Source organism: Piliocolobus tephrosceles, chromosome 3, assembly GCF_002776525.5.
Source record: "Piliocolobus tephrosceles isolate RC106 chromosome 3, ASM277652v3, whole genome shotgun sequence".
NCBI classification, from domain to species: domain Eukaryota; kingdom Metazoa; phylum Chordata; class Mammalia; order Primates; family Cercopithecidae; genus Piliocolobus; species Piliocolobus tephrosceles.
In genome coordinates this window covers 23,700,562-23,717,439 of record NC_045436.1, presented here as the reverse complement: position 1 = coordinate 23,717,439, position 16,878 = coordinate 23,700,562, and the positions used below count along the sequence as shown (strand labels likewise).

Here is a 16,878-nt window from a genome sequence, read left to right as displayed (position 1 = left end):
CAACATTAGCACATGTCTTACTAAGGAAATCAATTTCTCCTTTTTGTCTTCCTGAGGAGACTGAATTCACCTACTACGTGTCTGCAGCTATACTATGACAGAGCAATCAATCAACTTCTTGCTCACATACATATTCTTGCAAATTTATGTTTCTTTCATAGACAAGGAAAATCTATTTTTAGTTTGTAATCATAACAACTGCAGAGACAAAATTAGTTTAAAAAATGAATTTTCTTATTACAAACCCAGAGTTAGATGTTATATTTAAAAATAAATCAGGGATTAAGCCTAGGTATTGTGATATAGGTATTCTCTGCAAGTATATTAGCTGTAAAGAAACATTTCTGTATTTTGACTTGAGGTTCTACTATGATAATCATTCTAACTCTCTGGACTACAAATTTATAAAATTATAAAACCAAGTAATGAAACACATGTAAAAAGTAATAGGTGCTATTATACATAATGAGGCTATTATCCCTATACAGTACTTTTTTTCCCCCAGAACAAATGTATACAACATATTTATTCTTGCAAAGTAAGCAATGTTTAGGCAAACTGTAGGTAAAACCTCTTGCAAATTTACCCATGATAAAGTAGTCTAAGGAGATGTTTGCAGGCATTTAGATTAACAAGGGACGTTTTTAAGGTTTTGGGGTAGGGAATGGGGACACTGTCAGCAGCTCAAGAGCAGGAATCCTCCAGATGACATTTGCATTCTCTGGGCTTTCAGATGGGCTAAGCAGGATTCATTCTTGTTGAGCTCTGCACTAGGGCAACACTATTATTAATTATGCAAACTTTTTTTTTGGATAGGTAAGAGAATTTGAGAATGACTCAGCAAGAGATTTCAAAATCAAACGCCTCTACCTGCTTATTGAACACGTTCTTTTAAAAATCTGGGCATTAGGAGTTTAAGATCTATGGAAGGGAAGCTCCATTATTGCAGTGACCTCTGCGAAAGACCCACTTTTGTAAAGAGCATTTGGTCAGTTCAGTTCCACCTAGCCTTCCTACACTTTAAGTTGAAAATAGTTGGTACTTTTTCAAGATTGGCTTCTTACTTTTCTCCAACAAACATGAATAAAACCTAGTAAAATCTCCAAACCAAAGATGACTTTATCGTCAAAGGTGTGTGTGTGTGTGTGTGTGTGTGTGTGTGTACCTTCATACATTCCTCTAGATTATAACTTGGATATGGGGAACACTAGTCAAATAAGATGTAAGGCTTTTTTTTTTTTTTTTCCACAAGTCCTTGCTAAAGTGGCAGTTAAAGATTTAGTTGGAAAAGGAAAGCTTCCAGTCACTAGTGCCTTCGAAGCTTGTTGGGGGAGAAGTCATCTCACCTATTTTGGAAACTACTTGCAGATGTGGGGAAACCTCGGAATTGCTCACAACAGGGGTTTTGCAGAGATTTCCTCTGATTTTTTTCCTCCCCAATTTCCCACAACCTGTGTTTGTCTTGAGTCTGCTCGGCTGACATGTGGTTTACCTCGCTGACCCTCCTGCCAGGTTTTACACCCTCTCCTCTGAAGAAGTAAAACATTACTGAAGCCGAAGGATACTGAGCAACTCTGCTCATGGGCGCCAGAACTGTCACAGAAAATTTGCTTCCCGAGTATTCCATCCAACTTCCCTTCCTGCGCCCACGTGAGCCATAGCGCCAGCCCATCGGCAAGGTCTCAGCGTTTCCTGCTGCTGCAATCTGTAACTCGATTTTGGATTTTTTTTTTTTTAATTGCAGTTCTGAGGATCTTAGTTCTTAGCAAAACTTTGTTGGTTAGGAGACTTTTACAGTAGTCTGTTTATTTTCTTACCAAAATCGTGAAGACTCGCACACTTTTCCTCCATTGCTGCCCTGCTCTAAGGTTAAACAGCAGCAAAGGAAAGAAATACACACTCGCTGTTTATTTGGGGGGAGGGGAAATATGGATTTGCAGCTAAGTTATCACGATCCTTCGCTCCACCCCCGGTCTGGCACTTTCAACTGACACGTACATCATCTATTAATTGTTGTTTACCCACTCAGATACATAATATATTCATTTTTATCTTTGGTAAAATATAAATGGAATTGTCAGCGCGCTCCTGTCTGTTTGTTTGTCTAAGGCTATCAAAAGAAGTCAAGAGAGGAGGCTGTGGCCCGGATCCTGACCCTGATTGTATGAATAAGTAAGCAGGATGCAAGTGATTGGGTTAGATGGTGCGAATATTTTTTTTTCAAGTTAGGAAGAGGGTAAAAAGACAGGCTGGCGGGGGGAAGGCAAACAGTGCATCCCCAAATCCTCACACTTTTGCTCTCTTGCAGTCAGTTGCTTTGCTGGCTTCTGCAGGCTTTTAAGGTCTCGCGGCGTAGAAATGCCTGGCCCCCACCCCCTTCCTCGGTCTCCCCTTTCAATTCAGATGTGCTGATGTGCAGACCGGATTCATCTTCTCGGAGAGGCGGCGGCGGCTTTGGGCTCAGGCGGCGGCGGCTCGCGCTCGGCCGCGGAGTCCTGGCAGCAGCGGGGACGCGGCGCGGGAGCCCGAGCACTGGTGGCAGCTGAACCCGCGGGGCGCCGCTGGCCGAGCCGCGGCCGCGGGAAGTTCGGCAGCCAGAAGAACGATCTGGCAGGCTACGAGCGCCAGCGCCGCCAGAGCCGAGTTTGCCTGCGCCCTCCCCGCCTCCGAATGCCGAGTTCCTTACCTGCCCTCCGCCCACCCGCGGGCCCCTAGCCAACTTCTCCCTGCGACTGGGGGTAACAGGCAGTGCTTGCCCTCTCTACTGTCCCGGCGGCATCCACATGTTTCCGGACACCTGAGCACCCCGGTCCCGCCGAGGAGCCTCCCGGTGGGGAGAAGAGCACCGGTGCCCCAGCCCCGCACATCAGCGCGGACCGCGGCTGCCTAACCTCCGGGTCCCGTCCCCTCCTTTTCCTCCGGGGGAGGAGGATGGGGTTGGAAAAGCTTTCCCTGAGGATGCTCGTGTGGCTGGTGGCCTCGGGGATTGTTTTCTACGGGGAGCTATGGGTCTGCGCTGGCCTCGATTATGATTACACTTTTGATGGGAACGAAGAGGATAAAACAGAGACTATAGATTACAAGGACCCGTGTAAAGCCGGTAAGTGGCTCTCCAGGTTGGGACGGTGGCGCACCGGGGGCCGCTGCGCTGGGTTTCCGATGGGTGGCGGTGGGAGCTCACCTGTTTCCTTCCCTCCCGCGTCAGCCCCTCCGCCGCCCCTCCTTCTCTCCCCCTCCTTTTTCTTCCCTTCCCCACCCGCAAGTGGCAGCCGCTGCGGCCCCAGTTGACGAGAGTTCTATGCTAGCGGGATCCGCTGCCAAGCTCCCATCTCCCAGTTTGGGAATAACGTCCTGGAGTTTCTGATCCCTCTCTCCTCCCCCAGCGAAATGGAACAAGTCGTAAATATAGCTGGCTGCTGTAGGTTTTAAATTCCAACACTCAGCGGGCTTTATGCATCTGGAAGGGACACCGCCTTCTTTCCCCCGCCCCCCCACCAGGGCGCGGTTTCCCAGAGCTCGTTCGAGAACGAGTGGGCAGGGTTCCCCAAAAGATACAGGAGGATGGCATTGCTACCTCCAGACACCTTGGCTCCCTCTTTTACCAGGAATTTCAAGTGTGGGTTCCAGGCTAGAAGGGGATTGTGATAATCTCGGAAGAACTCACTTTTAGACGGGAGTCTGATGCGTTTGCCCATTTAAAATAAACTGAAAAAAAAAAATGTTTTTAAGTTGCTACCCCATTCAAACTCGTGTCTTCCTTCCTGCTAACACCCCAGGGAAATGCAGTCGGACCAGCACTGCCTGAAGCTCAGCTTCTCGCCTCGCAGGGTCCCTGAATGTCCCAGGTCCTTCCCCTCCCTTCTACGCCTCTGGCGCCGCTGCCAGCCTCTCTCGCGCGCTGGGCGGCGCTTCCCTCTCGCAGCCTAAGGTCGGAGACGCACGTGCCCGGGGCCGCTACCACGTGAGCGCAACGCCCGGGGGCGCCCAGCACTGGCCGAGGCTCCTGTCCGGGTTCCGTGAGCTCCTGGTTCCTTGCTGTATTGGGCTGTGGCTGAGGTGAACCGCGCTCAGTGTGGACGCACGAATAACTTCGTAAAGGTTGCACGGTGGTTGGGGCTAACCTAGTGGAGCGGTTTGTAAGCAGAAGGCACGTTGGGTTCCATCCCAAGAGGTGTGGGCTTTAGCGAAACGTAGAGGAAGGGAGTGGACAAAGTCAAATATACCTAGGGTTCTCCAGATTCCGTGCGGGGTTGCTCTGTGACTGGTTTTCTTCCCTTCCATAACTAGATAAGCGTTATTCATCCTCTCCTGGGCCTGGAGGAAGGAGAGGTGTACACAATGAAGAAAAATGCTGGAAATTCCCTAGTTAATTTTTACCTTTGATGACACATTGTTCTGACAAAAAGGGTATGTGTGTTCTGTTCACATTATCACGTCTTTCTCGGTGCACCCTTAAGTGCAGATACTTATTCAAAACTCAGAGTAGCTTAGCAGGAGCCTGTCAGGCTGGAACTCAGAATTCTGATTTAATTCGGTTTTGCTGATAAGTTCCCTGCTGTCACTTTTAATAACTGTATCTATTTTCCCACTGAAAGTTTCTTGGGCCACCCCGGATGGTTTGGACAAGGAGATGCTGATTGCTGTGGTGGGTGACCAGTGGCTGGGCATTCAGAATCTGCTCTCTGCAACTCCTTAAATGTACTTTTTGCTAAGAAATTTCTTTTGAATAATGTTGTAACTTGCTGAAAATTGTGCGTTTTCTTGTTTGTGGTAGGGTAGAGATGAAGTACATTATTTCAACAGATTGTGTAGGAAAACATCTACTTTGATACCCTGTTGTGTGAAAGATTCAAGCAGATAAGTATTTGCACCATGTGTATTGAAACACACTTCAGACATTAATGTTTAGTAGTTTCCTTAGCAAATAAACATCTAGGATAAAAAAAAAAACACTTTAATAGCATTTACTTTTTGTTTCCCGTTTGATGCTGGTTTATTTTTGAATAAAGCTGTTGAAAGTAAAGCAACAACAAAACCAACGTTGAATGGATTATTACCCTAATCTTATTTCTTCTCTGTTTTTGAGAAGAGGCATACCAGTACACACCTGTGTGTGTGTTCACACGCATGCATGTGTGTGCGTAATGAGAGAGAAATAAGAATAGCCTAAGTGGAGGGCTAAGAAGTATGCGCAGAATATGAGTCCGTTTTAAAATTACCACCCTGCTTTTGAATTTAGGCTTCAATTTACCATCTTGTCTAAAGATGGGCAAAATTTTAGTGCCTCCTTTCTAGCACTGGGAAAGTCAAATCAAAGTTCCAATAACAGGAAAAAAATGAAATAATACATTGAAATCCCAAGCAAGAGTCAAAAAAAAAAAAAAAAAAAAAAAAGGTCACTGAGATAAGGAAAATGGGGACAGGTCTGTGAAAGAAAACCATGCAAAAGCAATAGAGAAGGTACTTTCCAGACACGTGGGGCACCTTTGATCTGCCCTTTCCAAATAACAGATTGGAGAGCATGGCCCATGAAATAAAGAGGCCTTTCTGAGCTTCTGTAACAGGGTCTTCATATTCCTTAAAATACACAGTGGCTTGATATCATAATGACAATCATGGCTTTGTGGTTTTAAACCACTTTTGAGTGCTGGTGTTCACAATAGCTCAATATGGTAGAGTTTGTTACTCTTCCCATTTTACACATTAGGAAAACAGAGGCCCAGTGAGGTTACGTGTCTTTGTTAGGATTACTCAGAACTCGATTCCAAGTTTCCTGACTGCAAAGTCTGGCTGTACTTGACAATTACACTACATTCTTTGTTGGCCTTTTGGAGGCTTTCATTGAGAAGATAATAGGAATTAGTCCAGATTTACCAGGAATCCAGACTAACAGAGATACACATACTTGCATATCTGATATAGGTAAAGTGAGGAACATAGCTTCAGATTTTCGAAACTGAAATCCTTGAGGACAGAGATCATAACTGGTTTTTAATGTTTATCACAGGAATAGATTACTACTCTTAGGAATTTAATATATTCTCCATACCTTCTTGGTATCTATAGACTGGTTGATACTGCCATTTACAAACTTCTTTTCTAAACAAGATCAAATGTGTGTTACCCAGTGAGGTTTGTTTCTCAATTACAACTTTAAAAATTGTCCTATCCTCAACACATTTGTGAAATAGAATACAATTTGTTTACCTATCAGAACTCTGATTTCAAGTTCATGAAATGATAGGATAGAAAGGAATCCTTGTGTTAATTTGATAGAATTTTTACTCAGAAAGATATTATAGGTATAAGTGATAGTAGGTAAGTATATCCGCACAGCTGCGGATATATTTATATAGCCAAATCCATTAGGACAAAATATAGGTACTTCATTTCTCTATATGAGTAGATATACACAAAGATACAGATAATTCAAAAGAATGTCTGGCTGTCTTTCATCAGTGCAGTACACAATCACCTGAATATGCAATCACATTGCTCTTACTCTCTAGGTCAGAAGGGTCCCAAGGGACATTGGGAAGCTGATGCTGCAGGCGCTCATTCCAGAGCAGAGACTGAGGTGTCCTGTTTCATTGTTGTACTATAGAAATAAGTGTTAATCTGAGTATTAATATCTGTGAAGAGCCTGGGCAAATTTAGTTTGTAAGTTAATCTTCTGCCACATATGTGTACAGATTGCATGGAAAAGCAGATACCTGATGAAGTAACTGTGTATTAGCACATACCCTTCCTTCTCTTCTCTCCTTCTCTTCTTCCCTCCCTTCCATTCCTTGCTTTTTTCTCCCTTCCCTTCTTCCCCGTCTTCTTTCTTTCATTCCATCTTTTTTTTTTTATATTTACGGGAATATTAGGAAAGCTCAGGCAACTGCAAATAGAGTATCTAATAGGAGAAACTGAAGAAATTAGTATTTTGAATCTTGGGTAGAAGCGTATAGAATTGGTGGAGTAAGATGTGTATGCAGAATGATATCTTTACTCTCTGTAGACATTTGTGAACACCTTGACAAAAGATTTTCTACCTAGAAGCTCCTGAGTAAATGACTCCTAATCTTGGGGGAGGGGAAAAAGAAAAAAAAAAAACCTCCAAGCATGATTAAAGGTCAGTGCCTTGCAAGTTGAAATTTGCCTATAGAGGAGCATCTGCAAGCCTGTCTATATAGAAATAGGCTTTTGGTATTTTAGAAAACTCTTTTTGCTTTTCTTTATAGTCGGTGCTCCAGTGTCCTAGTATGCTAGGCCTTGTGATAATTTTCCTCAGTTTATAATTTCTAGGTAACATTGCCTCATTCTTTTGGCCCTCAGTGTTGTACTTTCTAGCTGAACTGGCCATTTTTGAATTTGATGTCCTATTCCATATCTTTATTCCATCACAGTTTTAGATATCCAAATATTTATTTCTTAGTCGGTGCCTCTCTAGACTGCTGCACTCTCATTTACAAATGCGTTTCATAGAGCTGCCTCACCTAATCAGTTTCTTCTGTTTTAGTTTTCATTCCTCAGATCTTGATTTTTTTTTTCTCTTCTTGCCTTGGGTACCAACTCAGAAGTGGCCAAAATACAGTGTTTGCAAAAGGGATGGATAAGGCATTATATTCTGTACATTTGAATTCTGCTCCTCTTTTGTCAATAGTAGTCCTTAGTCCTTGTCTTGAGGGCCTACATCCATATTTGGTCCACAGTGGCAGTTACTGTTATTAGGTATGAAAAAGATAGATTTTTTTTTTCTTAAATATATTCCCTCAGACTGAGTGAGGTCAAAAGCTCTTCTTTTCCATCCTTTTTGTTTGTTTACATAGTCTCCTGAGATCCTCCCACGTTTTGCTTCTGGATAGTTTCATTCACAAATTCAAAACCTAAGTGGAACCCCTTCTCTTAGCTAGTTGGTGTAATAATGCATAGAATTCTTAATTCAAGTAGGTGCCCAGTCAACCCTACTTGACTCAGTGTAGGCCTCCTTAGATCAAGGTGAAACAGTTCATATGGAAAAGTTAACATATAATTCCACAGCTTTCCCTCTTACCCTGATGATGGCTTCCTTTTTCTCCTCCTCCTCCTCCTCCTCCTCCTCCTCCTCCTCCTCCTCCTCCTCCTTCTTCTTCTTCTTCTTCTTCTTCTTCTTCTTCTTCTTCTTCTTCTTTTCTTCTTCTTCTTCCTCTTTTTTCTGAGACAGGATCTCACTCTGTCACCAGGCTGGAGTGCAGTGGCACGATCTTGGCTCACAGCTTCGACCTACTAGGCTCAAGCAATCCTCCTACCTCAGCCTCTGTAGCAGCTGGGACTACAGGTGCATGCCACCATGCCCAGCTAATTTTATTGTTTGTATTTTATTTTATTTTTTTTGCAGAGACATGGTTTCACCATGTTGCCTAGCTTGGTCTTGAACTCCTGAACCAAGTGATTCACCCACCTCAACCTCCCAATGTGCTGGCATTACAGGCATGAGCACCCGACTGACAGTTTTCTTTTCTATGAAAGCCTAGTATAAGCCATGTATGTTCCTCCTTCAGAAACCATATTGTCTTCCTCTATTGTGTATGCAGGAATCCTATTTTTGAACATCTTAGCATTTTTCTCTCATGTGAAATTGAGACTTACTTGCCAATAGTTAAAACCATATTCTTTGCAAATCTTCTTATGGTTATTAGTCACCTTAATCATCCTTCACACCTTTCAATCATTGAGGTCTTGACGTGATCGCTTATAGAAAAGCGATTCTTCTGGAACTCAGGTAGATAGTATCAAATGCAGATAATTTACCATCATTCATTTTAGAATATTACTTATTCTAATAGTGTCTTAGACCCATCTGCTTAAAGTATGTAAAACTAGGACCCTCCTTAAGCTTTTCTAAGAATGCTTAGAGAAGACAGAGGCAAATAATCCATTTAAATTGAGGCATTGCACATCCTGCTGAGACCATCTGGTGTCTAGGGAAGTGGTGGGGGTGGGGGAGCCATGTTGCTCCCCTGAACTGTGAGAACTCCCCCCTGCAGCATCTTGAGCTCAGACTTAGGCCAGGACTCAGGGGTCTGGCAAGGTTCCTGAGGATGTAGGATTTCCTCATCCTTAGGATGAGGGGAGTTTGGAAACCTCTTACAGTTCTTTCATATTCCAGGATCTGGAATTAATTGTGGACTTATCCTTCCTAAATTGAGGAGTGCAGAGTCCTCTCCCCAACCCTGGATATGGCAGAATGATTTAGCAATATGGCTTTAGTGGTTTTTGTCTTTAGTTATCTATTGAATACTAACACTTGGGGAGGAAAACTTAAAAGTATATATAACCTCAAAGCTATGGAATGAATGACATAGATTGTGTTCTTTTCCAGAAAGCAGGAGGAGGGAATCCCTTGCTTATTTATTTCATTCTTGCCATTGTGAGCTCTAAAAATGGAATACTGACTATTGGACTTGGAGATATTGTGGACTGGCTAATGGACTGCTAGTTTTGTCAGCTCTTTATAGAATGTGTGCTAATCCTGTCAAGCTATTCTAAAGAGCTCAACTACATATTTTGTATTAAGAAGTCTACTAAATTAGGTGTTAACTGAAATCCAGAAAGTGAAGCAAGGTGGTGTTTATCTTATTCAACTCTTCTCCTGCAACTTACATTTAGAGTTTAAGCTTAAAAAATTGCTATCCACTATATTTTTTAAAAGAACTTCCTTGAATGTTAATTCTAAAAAGTTGAAACCATATATTAAATGGGTCAGAAGTGCTCTAAATATATTATTTTTTCCCAAGTCAAATCTAGTTTTATGTATTGGTATGCTACTCGAAACATTCAACTCAGTGTTTAAAAAAGACTTCAACAGTTTTTAACACACTGTACCATTTTACAAGTCAGGGGAGTTGTTACAGAGATGGAGATAAAAGCCATATATTTATGCTCAGCATTTTAAATATTCTGCGCTGTTGAGCTTTCCAATGATGACATTTAATTTGTGTGATGGGTGAGGCAGAGTTGGAGGGGTAGAGGGTGGAATGGTTCCCTCATTCCTTACATTTCTCATCTGTGTTAAACTGTCAGCACATGGATTGTGTACCACACAGTCACCTCTGGTAGCTCCTGGACCCGTTGCTGCTGTAAGTGCCTTCTGAGCAATCTTCTTTGGCTCTGAGTGTATTTGAAGAGTTTATTGGAATAATCTCAGTTTATTGTAAAGTGTTGGAAACCACCTTGGCATTAGCTCAGCTGACTGACCATTCAGAAAAGATGGAACTTTGTTCTTCTGCCCTATTCTTTTCAGAACACAAATACCTAACAGTTGGGGCTTATGGTATTTTGTTTTTCATATTCAGATTAAAGATAATTAAGTATATGCCTCATTGCATGGAAGTTAAAACCTTTCAAATATCCCAGGGAGGAACACCATGAATAATTCAGAAACACCAAATGGAGAATATTAAAGAAGGGAATGAGTCCTCACCTATCTCAAGCACCTCGCATATCTAGGAAGTATCTTCATGGCTCATGTCATAATAACATAGTTTACATTTTTGCATTAAAAAATGTACTCTCCTGTCTTCACTGTATTCCCATCAATTAACATTATCACTCCTTCTGGATACATGAGGAAAACGGACAAGTGGTGAGGGCTTGAACTCGAGTTTCTCTATTTCTGATGACTTTCCTTTTCCAAATTTCTCACACTTGACTCTGCAGCCAGCACAAATGTAGTGAGACTATCAATCTACATGGTGGTGGACATCCATTCATCGTGATTTCTTTGTTGAGAATGCATCTTGCTTTTAGTGTTCTTGCATTTTTATAAGCCACGTACTGTATTGTCAGAGTAAGACCAGAACTTTATAATCACATGGAGTGTAGTGCAGGGCCTCCTCCCTCTCGAGAGCGTTCTCTTAGCATGAGAAGTTACGAATGAAACACCTATTTATGGATGAAACAAACAAAAATGCAAATGACTAATTTTAACAGGATTAGAGACATGTTTGAGGGTGAATAATGTAGGGGAGACAATGCCCCATGTGTAGCCTCAAGTATATGCATTGTGAAAGCAGGCTTTCCATATCCATTAAGACAGGGGCTGGGTTGGATGTGGGTAGAATTCAGTCATGAGTGCCCTGTTGCTGGCACAGGCTCTGACATTTTGTGTGGTAATGTGTTGTTTCACACTTTAAATTTGCTGAGTATTCATTGAATTCATGAGTATGAGCCCAGACAGAGTGCAAGAACATCCTTTCAAATGCAGTTGAAAAAAATTCAGGAAAGTGGTTTACAGTGTACACTAGGTATGTAAATGATGTGTGAATGCTTTTGAGAAAACAAATATACTGTGTGAAGTTACTTAAATAACTTCACCTTATTCAATCCTAACTTGTCTAAAAGCCTAAGGTCAAATGCTTGAAAACTTTTAGAGATAATAGGATCAAATAAACTTCTTGGAACTCTGGCCTGGTTTCCTAAGAGGAGGAAGTCTGGCAAATTCAAAATTTTTACCATATGTAATATTTACTATACGGGTATTATAATTTTTTTGAAGAAAACATATTATTTAGCAAATTATCATATTTTCTAGGATGAAGAATTCCTGCCTATACTTGTTTGCTAACAAGTGGTAGAACAAAATCTGGTAAAACAGGCTTCTCATTTTTTCCTTGCCTCCTTCTTTTCTACCTAAGACCTAGGGGAAAATTTTCTTTTATATATGTATATTCTTCAGTACCAAGAGAAGAAATAGTATATAACTAAACCTGAATGCAGTGTAGCTGGCAGGCAGTCACCAGGGTCAGAATAATTGGGTTTTGGTAGCTGGAATGGGTAAAGGAAATAATGACCTAAATCAGGGCCTCTGTGTTGCTTTATGTTTCTTTTTCCTTTTTTTTTTTTTTTTTTTTTTTTGTTTGAGATGGGTTTTACCCTTGTTGCCCAGGCTGGAGTGCAGTGGTGTGATCTCGGCTCACTGCAACCTCTGCCTCCCGGGTTCAAGGGATTCTCTTGCCTCAGCCTCCCGAGTAGCTGGGATTACAGGCAGGCACCACTAAGCCCGGCTAGTTCATATTTTCAGTAGAGACGGGGTTTCTCCATATTGGTCAGGCTGGTCTCGAACTCCCGACCTCAGGTGATCCGCCTGCCCCAGCCTTCAAAGTTGCTGTATGTTTCTATTTGGAAGGAGATTTGTGAGCAGTTTGCTGGGTGAACTGGTGACCAAGAGTTAACACACAGAAAGAAGATACATGTTCAAGGATGAAAATAGTACAGTAAGAACAGATGAACTAGTGACCAAGAGTTAACGCACAGAAAGAAGATATTGATTATAGGATATACTTCCAGTTTGTTCCACAATGAAAATAGTTATAGTAAGAACAGATCTCTGGCGTATACAATGGAACTCAGAAATAGCATGGTGCTTCATACACAAAACTGTATGCTTCAAAAACGAGTGTCCTATATTAAATCTTATTCTTGTATTGAATGGCACTTTTAGCTGAGTGTTTTAAGGTAACTTGGTTTATATCTCCCAGTGATAGAATCAGATTTTGAATTCAAAACTCTGGACTCAATGGGCTGCCGAGGTCTGCCTTTCATTTTCTTTCTTTTTTTATATGGGTACTTTTTTGCAGATTGGATTTGGTTTAAAAATTATTTTTTTTCAGGTTTCAAGGAGGCAGAATAATAATCCATTAAAAATGTGGGCTTTGGAGTGACAGGGCCATGAGTTCCAATACTAAACCCCCCACATAATAACCATGTGTGGCTTTCGACAAGTTATTTAACCCCATTACATTTCTGTTTTCTGAGTTATAAAATAAAGGTGATATTATAATCTTCATGATGTTGTTATAAGAATTAAGTAACTGTAAAGTACATATCACTTTTTCTGGAACATAACAAGCACTGTATTATTTTATTCACAGTAGTATAAATATGTAAGATGTGTAGGATTTTTAATCACAACTACTTATTTGTGGAGAGATGATCTTTTTGAAACCATTTGTGGGATAAAGGTCTTTGTTTCTTCCCATGCGTAAAAACGCTTTCATATCTCAAGTCCTCTGAACTCTTCAACTGAGAAGATAAATCCCCCAAGTAGACCTTGTTTGAAAAGATACCAGAGGCAACCAATAGAAAAATTTTTCAGATGTTGTTCTCTTGGCTATTTGCTCATATGCCTAATACACTCAAAATCTATTGACAATTTTCAATTCACGTTGACTGAAGTGTGAATAGAATCTTGGCTGTATATATAGTCTTTCAGTAATTTCTGGTTCAGATTGTGTTTGCCATCTGGATCAATTTGAAGAGCTTAGATATTCACAATCTATGTTTACACAGAGCTAAGTTTGAGCACATGGCTCTAAACTACAAATATTCATTAATTCATTAAACAGTTTTTCAACATTCTTATGAAGGAAACACAGATTTATCCTTGGGGTTTACAGAAGTGTGCCTCACCTAGTATAGTCTTCACATTGCCATTTGCAGGTGGATGATTACTCATGTATAAATAGTTGTTTATGTATTAGTAACACAATTGCAAGCTAAATTTATTTTAATTTAGCATTAGAAAATAGATACTGTTATACATTATGATAATCTGAATATGTATTCTTACACAATTTTGCTAGATTTTTCTTTACTCAAGATAAATGAAGATTAATATAATATTAATATAATGCTTTGTGGAGAGCACTGCAACTTTTAAGTAAGTACTTTGTAGGCTTTGTTATTTGACAGAGGACTAGTATGAGTGTAACCAATAATTATGCAGATATTTGGAAATAGTCTGTGTAAGCAGCTTGGTTTTAAAATCACACAACTTGATTTTAAAATTTCAATTTATGGCCGGGTGCGATGGCTCATGCCTGTAATCCCAACACTTTGGGAGGCCGAGGCAGGTGAATCACCTGAGGCCAAGAGTTCGAGACCAGCCTGGCCAACATGATGAAACCCCGTCTCTGCTGAAAGTACAAAATTTAGCCAGGCACAGTGGCGAGTATCTGTAATCCCAGCTACTCTGGAGGCTGATGCAGGAGAATTGCTTTAACCTGGGAGGTGGAGGTTGCAGTGAACCAAGATTGCACCACTGCACTCCAGTCATGGTGACAGAATGAGACTCTGTCTCAAAAAAATAATAATAAAATAAAATAAAATAAAATAAAATAAATGTCAACTTGTTTCTCATGTTCTCCCACATTATTTGGCAGAGCACAATTCTGTTCTTCACACTATATCCTTATTCTTAAATACATTTGAAGTTACCGGGTTCACTTTTTCTACATTTATAGGTCAGTAGAAGCCAAAATAAACAGTAAAATGAATGAAGTGAATGTTTACTCTTTTTATTTCTCCTGTTGTACTGTGGTTTTGAAAAGTAAATGTTAGTTTTGCTTTTTAAAAAATAATCTTATCTGGGTAGTGGTATGAAAACTGAAAACAAACTAGACTGGTAGTCAAGAAATGTAAATTCCAGTACTGGCTCTGTAGCTGTATTTGTGTTGCCCTCAGGACATCCCTTGGTTTTCCTGGGCCTCAGCCTCTGAGGTTTGGAAGTCTCTAAGGCTGTTCAAGGCCTAAAGCAATCTGAATCCTGGTGTCTCTGACATTGGAAGCAAGAGCTCCTCTCAAGTGGTACCAAGAAGTTGCAGTGCCAGGGGGCTTAATGCTGTACACCGAGAGGAAGGGGAAGTTGTTCACATCTCTCCAGGGGTCACTCTTGATAAACCCTCAGGTTTCTGACGGTTTTGTCCATATCATGGCAACCACCATAGGCCCTGAAGTAGGCCATGCAATTTCATGACTTGTCTGCCAGAATTAGCCCCGAAAGCAATCTGTGCCTAAATTTCCCTCCCTTTTCCTACCTCATTACTTCCGAAAAAAAAAAAATCTACTAAAAGAGTATCAAGGTATGTGAGAATAGCAGGTATCTTACGTGTGTATCAGAGCATGTTAGTGTCACATTACCATCAGAATTGAAGGTTGTTCAGTCGGATTTTTTTCGCAAGAAAAAATGGATTGGTATATTGGGATGAGGAAAGGCCTATTCTGTCGAGTTTGAGGTCAGTGTTCATAATGGAGAGAACAAGAACTATAGGCAACGATACTGCAGGAAAATTGTTCTGACTGAAAGCATTTTACCAAGTACATGACATGTTAACAGATATATCCTTATATTAATTACTTGAATATATCCTTGAAAATATACTTCTACTTGGCATAATTGGATATTGTTATTTATTTTCATAAAATTCAGCTCCACAAACCTCTATTTTTCTTAAAGTGTCTAGTAAGGAACTATTCTTGTTAACTCATTTTACGTATTTTTTCTTGATGAGTTTAAATTGTCAAACAAATCATAGCTAAAGCAAGTTTCACTTTTGTGGCTTTTATAATAGTAAGAAGGAAGTCCAGTAGAAATCGATAACATGAATCTAGGTAGTGTAATTGAATTAGAAGAGCGCTGGATATTCCGTAGGAGACCTAGGTGCAAGTGTTGGCTGTTTTGTTTAATTATATTATCTTGGTCTACCTACATAATGCTTCAGAGCTTAAGTTCACACATTTGTAATGTGAGGATAATGATCCCTAGTCTATGAAACATGGAATGATTACATGTGTGAGGTCTTGGTAAACCATGATACACTGCACAGACTGAAATTAATACAAGCACTATTTTGCACATGGTATGTTTCAGGAATATGCTTGGGGGGTACAGAAATAAGATGTGTTCTCTTCCTAAAAGGATTTCAAAATCTACTAGAAAAAAGTAACGAATACTTTAACTATCAATATAAAAATGCAGTAAACAAAGTACAATCTCCATTGATATTCATGGGGGATTGGTTCCAGCACCTCTGTAGATAGCAAAAATCTGAGAATGTTCTAGTCCCATATATAAAATGGCATAGTATTTGAATATAAACCACTTAATCCTCTCATATACTTGAAATCATCTCTAGATTCCATGTAACACTTAATACAATATAAATGCTATGGAAATAATAATACTGTATTTGAAAAATTCATATTTTTTAACCATTGCATTTATTTATTTATTTTTCAATATTTTCCATCTGTAGTTGGTGGAATCTGTGGATATGGAGGGCTGACTGTTCTATGATAGCACAGAGGAGGGAATGTATTAATTATGCGTCTCAGGGAAGGTGACAGTTGAGCTGGATCTTGAAGTCCTGTAATTTTCTTCCTGGAGAAAAGATGGGGCAAAACTTTAGAGTCAAATAACTAAGATAAAAGCTGAAGCTGTGAAAGTTCTTCAATTTTATGAAAATATAGGAAGTGGCAAATGGTCTAATGTGGACAGAGCAAAGGATGTCTAAGGGTTAATGCTTTGGCAAAAAATGATTCTGAAAGATAGTGTAAAGGATCTTTAAAGCCCTGGTTGTGACCTTGATCCTGTTGGCGATGAGAAGTGGACTTACTGAAAATTTAAAGCAGATCATTGGCTTGATTATCGTCATATGTTGTAAAGAGATATTAGGAGGTAAAGAGTGAGCTGGTGTAGTTGGTGGAAGAAGTAATGAGAAAGTGGGAGGAGGGAGGCTTGTTAGATTATAGTAGAAGTAGAGGCAAGCACTGGATGAGTGCTTGCATTTGCAGCATGTCAGTAGCCACAGAAAAGAGGGATTGGAGGTAAGAGATAGGTGACCAACTGGATGGCCTTGGGATGAAGGTCAAGAAAGAAAAGAAAAGAAAAGGAAGGGTCAAAGATGACTTTATGGTGTCATACTTTAGTGACTGGATAGACAGTGATACAGATGAGCAAAGTATAAAACGATAAAAAAACAAGTTTGTGTTTTGTAAAGCAATTGAATTTGGTTTTGAGAACCCTTTGACTTGCGTATAATCCTTTATTTGGTGTTACAGGTCCCCTCATGTTGT

General features: G+C 40.4%; 1 protein-coding gene across 4 annotated transcripts in view; it reads left to right on the top strand.

The window, feature by feature from the left end:
* Positions 1-2,264: 2,264 nt before the first annotated feature.
* Positions 2,265-16,878, top strand: part of TLL1 (tolloid like 1) — a 222,526-nt gene continuing 207,912 nt past the window's right edge. For 2 of the 4 annotated variants that reach the window (XM_023226651.3, XM_023226665.2), the window contains exon 1: positions 2,265-3,100. In XM_023226651.3, the coding sequence (XP_023082419.2) occupies positions 2,932-3,100 (169 nt within the window). In that variant the 5' untranslated portion in view covers positions 2,265-2,931. The remainder of the gene's footprint in view (positions 3,101-16,878) is intronic. The other 2 variants (XM_023226642.2, XM_023226656.2) reach the window with 1 other exon arrangement.